The sequence below is a fragment of the Echinops telfairi genome, unplaced genomic scaffold (assembly GCF_000313985.2).
Source record: "Echinops telfairi isolate 266 unplaced genomic scaffold, ASM31398v2 ScPeMD7_2010;HRSCAF=2546, whole genome shotgun sequence".
Classification (NCBI taxonomy): Eukaryota; Metazoa; Chordata; class Mammalia; order Afrosoricida; family Tenrecidae; genus Echinops; species Echinops telfairi.
In genome coordinates this window covers 2,695,632-2,704,838 of record NW_022105908.1, presented here as the reverse complement: position 1 = coordinate 2,704,838, position 9,207 = coordinate 2,695,632, and the positions used below count along the sequence as shown (strand labels likewise).

Sequence of the window (9,207 nt, the reverse complement as noted above, 5' to 3'; positions counted from 1 at the left end):
ACAAAGTGGGTGCATAAGCAAATGTGAAGAAAGCTGATGGAGCCCAGCTATCAAAAGATAGTGTCTAAACTTGAAGGTAAACAAGTGGCCATCTAGCTCAGAAGCCCACATGGAAGAAGCACACCAACCTGTGTGATCACGAAGTGCCAAAGGGATCAGGTACCAGACATCAAAGAACAAAAATATCATATCACTGTGAATGAGGGGAAGTGTGGAGTGGGGAGTGGGGACCCAAAGCCCATCTGTAGGCAACTGGACATCCCCTTACAGAAGGGTCACGTGGAGATAAGCCAGTCAGGGTGCAGGTTGACAAAGATGAAACATACAACGTTCCTCTAGTTCCTAAATGCTTCCTCCCCCTCCGCCTCCCCCTGTGATCTAAATTAAGAGTGTAGAATTCCTCAGGGAAGAGTTAGGGAGATAAACCACCACCTTCAGAGTGTACACATTTAGATGAAGGATGAGATGCAGTCAGCTCATGTGGCCCTTCTAGCCATAATTCCCAGCAGCCCTGGTCGCGTGGCGGCACAGTAACCACCATGCCTTGACGCTGTTAGCTTCAAGGGTAGCAGTTCAAAACCACTAGCTGTTCTTCATAAGAAAGCAAAGGCTTTCTCCTCCCATAAAACCTTGGTCTTGGAAACCCACAGGGCAGGTCTACCCTGTCCTGTAGTCACTACTGAGTCAGAATTCACTTGATGGCAGAGAGCCTCAATTCCGTGGGTTCTAATTCTGGACTCGGTGCCTGTGGCCACAGTCCCATTGTGGAGAGAGGCAACTGCTATCCTAATGGACTGGATTAAGGTGGGGTGAAGTTGAGACCTTAGGTGCTGGTGTGAACCCAATCACACCCCTAGTTTCCTTGGGTCTTTAGACTCTACTAGAGTATGACAAGACACCACCCTCCCTTTCCTTAAAGGGTGTGGCCAGCTCAAAGAAAACCACACCTCCATCAAAGCCATTCCTGTTGATAAGAGCCACCTGGGACCACTGGAAGGACATGTCCTAGATCGCTATCTGAATGGCAGAGGCTGAGACCAGAGGCACCAGAGACTAGTGCGGAGACTCAGTGGAGCAGCACCAAGATGATGGGGTACCCTCTCCTCATCTGACCCCAGACTATGGGGTGGGAGCCAGGGCAACAGATAAGCTTCCTGGTCTAGGAAGGCAGAGGCCAAGGGCGCATGCAGCTGAGGACAGGAGAGAGACTGGCTGCTGGCCGAGGAGTGGTAGTGCTGTGGACCAATGGCCATATCCTTATTGTCTACTGATCTGATGTGGGACAACCTATTAAACAAAAACAACAAAACTTCACTGCCCTCCATTCAATACCGCCTCAGAGTGACCCTACAGGACAGGGTAGAATGGGCCGTGCTTTTCTGAGGCTGCTAGCTCTTTATAGGAGTAGAAAGCCTGTCTTTCTCCCTCAAAGCTGTTCGTGGTTTCAAATGGTTGACCTTGAAGCTTACAGCCCAACTGGTGACCACTGCACGACCATAATTGTAGCCCCTGTAATTCTATGTATTCTGTTGTGTTCATTGCAACGAATTATTGATACAGCGCCGTGGGTGAAACACTGAAACAGCTGATGTCAGAAGAGGTGAAGAAGAGGCGCTTCTGACCTCTGCCTGTGGCAACAAGGAAGCCAGAGGAGGTCAGAAATGGCCCCAGGGGCCATGTTGTTAAACAACAGCTTCACATCTTGATACTTTTTGTTTAATAAACATTTCCTGATTTTGTAACAATACCGTGTGAGTTACTCTCTTACTTTTAGTGCCCACTCTGATGCCCCAAGAGTTAGTCCCATGAAGCTTAAAATTCAGAAGTAGAATAAAACAAAACCACACAGACATATAGGGTAATTACGGTATGTGCTCTGCCATTGGGGCGGGCTGGGGGGCGCTGGGAGGAAGAGTCTGCAGAGTGGGTGGTGGCTGCTCAGTAAACCCTGGTCCTGCAGCTGAGCCTGACGAGCTGCTCAGGGTGTCGAGGCGAGGCACACTCTAACCCCAACCAGCCAGCCTAGGGTGACCCCACGTGTTTCAGAGAAGAACTGCTCCGATGGTTTTCTTCCAGGCACCTGTGGGGAGGTTTAAAGGCCAGCTCTTCAGTTAATAGCCGAGCCCTTTCCCACTGTGCCGCCCAGGGGCTTTAAGGAGCACGCTAGAAACAACTGTCCCAGGTGAAAGCCCTGCCCCGGGGCAGGCATCATGGGGAACAGAAGGTTAGAGCAGCTAAGGGTTGGCTGACGTAGCTGCAGCCTGGTGACCTGGTGACCAGAATACAGAGGAACCACATGACAATGTTGGGAAGTCTTGGGAGGGTTTGAAGTTCGGAAGTGCCGTGCCTATATTTATGTTTTAAAAAGGTCTCACAGTGGGACTGGCAGATTACAGAGACAAGGCTGATTATGGAAGGATACTGTAGCAGACAGGGTGCAAAACAAGGAAGGCCTTGATGAACTTCACAAATGGATGGGTGTGATACAGTTTTAGACAGAAATGATAGGACTTGGTGGCTGGTTGCCAATCTTCTAGGAAGTAAACAGCTGCATTCAATAGCTTTGGCATTAACCATGTACACATGCATGCTCTCGGTGCACAAGGAGGGAAGGAAGGGGGACCGATCACAATGATGGGCACACAGCCTCCCACCAAGGTGGCTTGTCTGGAAGCTATGACGATGACAAAGACTTAATGGACATATAAGAAAAGTAAACCATTTAGAGTGCAAGACCTATGCAGTGGTGCATGGCTATAGATATGTTATCTTCTTTAATCCTTTATAGATACGTCTATCTCCTTTAATCCTGAACAACTCTATGAGGCATTGTAGCCAGTTTATTGATGAAGAAACAGGATTAAAAGAAGTTAACTCATTCAAGGTCACACAATTAGTATTTTGTAGTAAGTGTATTCAAGTCACAGGAGAAGAGCTCAATACCAACCCTTTCTGCGAAAGACCACTTTGCAGAAATGACAGTGACTTACTGTTACGAACATAAAAGTGGGGAGGCGGGGAGGAAAACGGAGTCAGGAGACACTCACCAGTTGTGGCGGGCCAGACAGCACACACTTTGGAAGCCCGGTTTCCTTCAATGTGAGAATCATTCCTACAAAGGATGAACAAAATCAGCACCCCAAACATAGCTCTCATTAATGTGTTTACAGAGGTAGTAGGTGGGCTGCCAACCTCAAGGTCACTAGCTGCTTCTTGGGAGAAAGACGGGGCTGTCTCCTCCCAAGAAGAATCACCATCTCAGACTCACTGGGCGGCGCTGCCCTGCCCTTTGGGGTCACGCCACGAGTCAGAGTCGACTTGGTGGCAGTGATCTTGGTTTGGAGATGGTACAGTCATGGCCCTGCCACAGAGCGGTCATCTTGTCACACCACGGTGCCTGGTGCAGGTGCTGTGATGCTGGAAACTAGCCACCAGCAGTGACCCATGAACAGGTGTCAACAGCACTTTCAGACTAAGAGCTGATGAGGGAGCAGGGAGAAGCCGCCTACTTCTCAACCTTCCAGGTGCCAGAGGAACACCGTCTGTGCTTGGGCCAGCACCTCAGGTTGGAAGGCACCCACACTAAGCTGGGAAAGAGCTGCCTTGCAAAGTAGAGTTGGCCTTAATGACCGCACCTGGGCAAAACTTCTGGGACCTCCATTTGCTGATAGGGAACAACCAACATGAGAAGAAACCGCTGCAAACATCATTCGTAGCTGCAATGGGTGATGTACAAAGCACGAATCCAGCAAAATTGAAAGTCGGAAAAAATGCAATGCATGCAGATCAATATTCCAGGTGCTAGTGAGCCGAAATGGACTGGTTTGGCCACTTCACATTGGATATTCATATAGTTTAGTATATTGGGGATTACACATTCAAGAGGAATGGTAATTCATCCTCAAAAAGAACACTTCAAGATCTTTCTTGAAGTATACTGCTGTACTATAATATCTACCTATATGCCTACAAGGAAGTTCAGTGAATGTTAATGATTATTCAAATTTAAGCACCAACCACTAAAGCTAGTGATGAGGAAGCGGAAGAATTCTGCCAACTCCTGCAAATGTGAAACTGATCAACCATGCAGTCACGTTGCATTGATAATGCCTAGTGCTTAACAATGCAAAACTTGGAAAGAATGATCAGTGGTTGGAAAATACAGCCTCAGTGATAGAAACAAAGCTGCAGAATGCAAGGCAGAATTCTGCAAGATAAACAACTTCATCATCGCAAACCCGTTTTCAACAACATGAAAGGGACTATAAATACCCAGGACTCAAACTGTTTACACCTGTGGGAAGAGACGATGGCGACTCTCATTATCATCAGTTAATACTAAGCCAGGGGCCAACAGTATAACAATCAACTGCTAATAAGGAAGTTGAGGTTGAAGCTGAAGAAAATTAAAACAAGGTCAAGAGAGCCAAAATACAACCTTGAATACATTCCGCCTCAATTTCAACATCTCAACAGCAGATCTGACGCACTGAGTGCTACTGACGTTAAGATCTGAGGTGTTGTAGACTGACATGGAGGACATTGTGCACGAAGACAGCAACGGTCATTAAAACGACCGGAAAGAGAGTAAAGACCAAAGTAGATGTTAGCAGACACTCTCACACTTGCTCTTGAATGTAGAGTAACTAAGGCAAATGGAAGAAACGGTGTAAAAAAGTTGAACAGAAAAAAGGGCAAGCTCGAGGAGATAATATAATGGAATGTGCAGAGACCTGGAGTTAGAAAGTTAATAAGAACATACTCAGAATATCTCAAGCTGAAAGAAATGAAGAAAAAATTCAAAACTCACAATATTAAAGACTTCTATGGATAAAATATTGACTAATGCAAGAAGCATCAAAAGTAGGTGGAAGGATCTGCAGACTCACTATGCCAACAGAGGAACTGGTCAACATTCAACCATTTCCAGAGGTAGCATACGATCAAGAGCCAGTGGTCTGGAAGGAAGAAGCTGAAGCTGCACAGAAAGCATTTTCAAACAACAAGGTTCCAGGAATTGACAGAATACCAGCTGAAATGTGTCAAAACCTTAATACAGCACTGGAAGGGCTCACTAGCCATTGCCAAAAAAAAAAAAGAGAGAGAGAGAGAAACAGCTATGAGGCCAACTGATTGGAAGAAATCCTTATTTGTGCCCATTCCAAAGAAAAGTCACAAATCTTTATTTGACACCAGGTAGAATGCAGGAATTATCTAATGATATTAATAGTATCACATGCAAGTATGATTTTGCTGAATTTAATTTAAAAACAGTTGCAGCAATACACTGACAGGGAACTGTCAGAAATTCAAGCTGGATTCAGAAGAGAAGGTAGAATAAGGAATATCATTGTTGATGTTGGATGGATCTTAGCTAAAAGCAAAAAAAATTTTTTTTGACTATGCAAGAACATTTAACTGTGTGGATAATTTGGGGAAAAAGGGGAATTCCAAACCACCTAGTTGTGCTCACGAAATGTCTACTTATCAGGGAAAATGTGCCGAGTGTAGACCAAGAGGTAGACATTGGGAAAGAACAAGGGAAAACTATAAGGCTTAAAGTGAGGAAGGGTGTGTGCCAACGCTGTATCCTTTTACCAACTGTATTCAATCTGCATCCTGAGCAAGTAATGGGAGAAGCTGGACTACGTGGAGAATGTGGCATCAGGAGGAGGAGGTTTATACACAGACTGCAATATGCAGATGACACAACCTTGATTGCTGAACAACTTGAAGCACATGCTGAAGAAAATCAGGCGAGCCTCAGCAATTCAATGTCAAAACAGAGCTCCTTACACCTGGATCAAAGATCGCATCCTGGAAACAGAAAATACTGAAGTTTTCATTTGCTTGGATCTGCAATCGATACTCAAGGAAGTATCTGCTGCAAAATCAAATCAGACTGTGAATTTGGCGAATGTGCTGCATAAGACCTATTGACAGTGTTAAGAGCAAAAATGTCACTGTGAGGACCGCTTTTGATCCCAGTCGTGGTATCTTCAATCATTGTCCAGCATGTGCAAGCTGGACCATGGGTAAAGAAGACTAGAGAAAAATGGACACAGTTTAATTCGGATGTTGGTGAAAAATATCGAATATACCATGGACTGCCAAAAGAACAAACACAAATGCCGTGAAGCACAGCCTTAGAAGTGAGGATGGAGGCTCTGCCTCGTGTTCTTTGGGCGTGTTCGAGGGAAGACCAGTCTCTGGGAAAGGACATCAAGCTTGGTAGAGAGCCAGCGGACAAGCGGAAGGCCTTCACTGAGATGGGGTGACTCGGGCGTGGCTCAAGCTCAGCAACACTTGGGAGGGTGGTTGCGGATTGGGCAGAGTTTCGTTCTGTGGTACCAGCTCAGTGACACCTAACAACCCTCTCGTACCCAGCAGTACACCCACTTGTCCTTATTGCAACTTCTTTAACAGGAAAATGTGCAGAGCAGACCTGCTGGTCTCAATGATGAGGGCCGCCCATCAAGTATGTTTAAATGGGCTTAACCCAGTGTGCCACCAGCCCTCCCTGAAAAAACGGAATAAACCCCAAACCAAACTCACTACCCCGGCGCCAATGCCAATTCACAGTGACCCCCTAGGTCTTTCTGAGAGTAGAAACCCTTTCTCCTGAGGAGCTGTGGTGGTGTCAAATTGCTGGCTTTGTGGTTAGCAGCCCAACATGCAACCACTAGGCCAGCAGAGCAGGTGACAATTCCCTAGACTTTCCCCGTCTCTAGCCCTAGAAAGAAAATACTCACCACACAGTCCCCCAACATTAGACCAGTGCATCCGGGTCAGGAAGATGTTGTCCAGACGAGCAACCTTCAGCCTAAGAGCACGAGGGCATATAAGCAGAGTAAAATGAAAACAACAAAGACCATACCCCATCATTAAAAAATGGGGCCTCTCCATCAACTTTCGAGTGCCCTGGTCACCCCCACCCCACAAGAAAGTGGTTAGCTCACTTGTGTTCCTGCATGAGTCTCTGGATGCCTTCTCCACAGTTGAAGAGATACCTACAGGGCAAAAGTTACACCAAATCATCAGAAGATTCTGTTCTGTCAAATCTCTGAGACCAATCAGAGAAGTCACTGCAAACTCTGGGCTTAAAAAGAGCTACATTGTATCCCAGATGCACATCTCAGCTGAGCTGAGGCAGGGAGGGTTGGGGCATGGGCAGGAGGGTGCTGGGGACATATAGATTATTCCTTGGTCACCTCCTCACCAGATCTGTCAACCCGGTCTACCAAGTGCGAGGCCCTATCTAGGCGTGCAAGAGACAAGGGCTGTCGGGAGGCGCCCCGAGCCCAAGGGGTTCGAAAAGGGGGGCTTAGGTAAGCCTACGGTGGAAGCCTACTGGTCCCGGGCATCGCAGGCATACAGAGATCTGAAGTCTAAGAGAGCAGCGCAAGCCCCTCGCGTCCCCGCCACCCGCTGTCACGGGAAGTCCCACACGTGGGAGCCCAGGGCAGGGCTGCCGGGCGCTCGGCGAGGGGGAGCGGAGGAGGCCTGGCGAGCGCTCAGCACGCGCACTGACCGGTTATACTCCGAGAACACATAGAGCGCGGCGCCCGCGTCCCTGTCTCCGGCCGCCACCACCTGCAGGTACACGGTGCTCGGACCCCCGGGCTCCCAAGTCGGGCCGCGCTTCTCCCGCGCCCGAAGGTGCCGCAGGGGGTCCTTAGGCGGCCGCTGGCGGCGGGCTGGCCCCTGCGACATGGTGCGCCCAGCCGCAGCCCGCAGCAGCGATGGGAGAGCCCACATGCACCCTCCTCAGAACTCGAAAAGGGACAGCCCCACCGTCTGGGTTGCAGAAGCCCCGTCGGCTCCGCTGGGCATGGCGAGTCTGACCAATCAGCACGCAGCGAACCGAGTGGTTCCGCCTACGCGCGGCTGCTCATCCAGTAGTAAGGCGGCTCGGTGCTTGGGAGGTCGCACGGGGAGGGATCATAGAGATGAGGAAGCCTAGAGTGTCCCGCACACACGGTCCCGCCCCGCGTCCCATCCGGCTTTCTACGGCTTTGTTTGGCTGACACGGTTCCTCGTGGGGCGGGACTTCCGGAGACGCAGACAGGGTTCCTCGTGGGGCGGGACTTCCGGAGACGCAGCGCTGGAAGCGCTGGGAGTTTGGCGTCTGGGCTGGGGCTGTAGAGTTCAGTTCCTGCTCAGTGGGATGTGCAAGTGCTGTCAGTTTGACAGCTAACCGCAAACTCCGTTCAAACTCACCGGACCGCCCCGCGAGACACGGAAAAGCTTTCAGCGACTGTGAAGATTACCAGCCTTGGAAACTACGGGGGGGGGGGGGGGGGGGGGGGGGCCTTTTCTTGATTAAAAAATTGGTCTATATGGACCAAATAGGCCGTTCCCTAGCTTGTCGTGCATTCTTTCCAAAAATCGGGACTGTCCCGCCAAAAGCGGGACGTCTGCTCACCTTCATATAGGGTTTCTGAATCAGCTGAGGAGCCCTGGTGGCGGAGGGGTCATCCATTGCGCTGCTCACCGCCAGGACAGCAGTTTGAAGCCAACCAGCTACTCCGCGGGACAAAGAGGAGGCTTTCTACTCTCTTAAAGAGGGACACTTCCGGAAACTCACAGGGGTCGTTGTGAGTTGGAATTGATTGGATGGCAGTGACATTGTGTATGTGACACAATGGATATGACTTTTCTAAGAATTTAATGCGAGACAATACGTTATGCAGGACTCAAAACAAAAACGAAAAACCCAAACTCATTGTCATGGAGTCAATTCTGAGCACTAGCCCTTAGGTAAGGAGGCCTGGTGCTGTAGTGGGTTCAGCATTGGGCTAATAACCACAAGGTGGTAGGTTCAAACGCACCAGCTCTTCCAGGGAGAGGGCTTCAAGGCCTCAGAAACCCTAGGTAGCTGTTGTAATTTGCCCTGCAAGGTGGCTATGCTTCAGAATAGACGTGTTGGCAGTGGGTACTGGCATACCTCGCAGATATTGCGGGTTTGGTTCCAGACAATAAAGCGAGCTGCTCCCTGGAAAAGGAGTTCATGTTCGGTAAAGCGGAAGACAAAAAAACCAAACCCACTTCCATCTAGTCTGTCTTTACAGGAGCAGAGCAGAAAACTGTCTTCCAAGGAGTGGGTTCTCCCAAAGTGGGTTTAAATTGCTGGCCCTTTGCTTAGCCCATTGCATAACACTAGTGAGGATGTGCAGGACTGGGCTGTGTTTTGCTCGATCGTACACA

At 49.0% G+C, this 9,207-nt stretch overlaps 1 protein-coding gene across 2 annotated transcripts in view; it reads right to left on the bottom strand.

The window, feature by feature from the left end:
- ELAC2 (elaC ribonuclease Z 2) overlaps positions 1-7,799 on the bottom strand; it is a 29,089-nt gene extending 21,290 nt beyond the window's left edge. For both annotated transcript variants that reach the window (XM_045293463.1, XM_045293465.1), the window contains exons 1-4: positions 7,532-7,799; positions 6,960-7,010; positions 6,753-6,823; positions 3,048-3,112 (exon numbers count right to left, since the gene is read on the bottom strand). In XM_045293463.1, the coding sequence (XP_045149398.1) occupies positions 3,048-3,112; positions 6,753-6,823; positions 6,960-7,010; positions 7,532-7,758 (414 nt within the window). In that variant the 5' untranslated portion in view covers positions 7,759-7,799. The remainder of the gene's footprint in view (positions 1-3,047; positions 3,113-6,752; positions 6,824-6,959; positions 7,011-7,531) is intronic.
- Between the last annotated feature and the right edge of the window lie 1,408 nt (positions 7,800-9,207).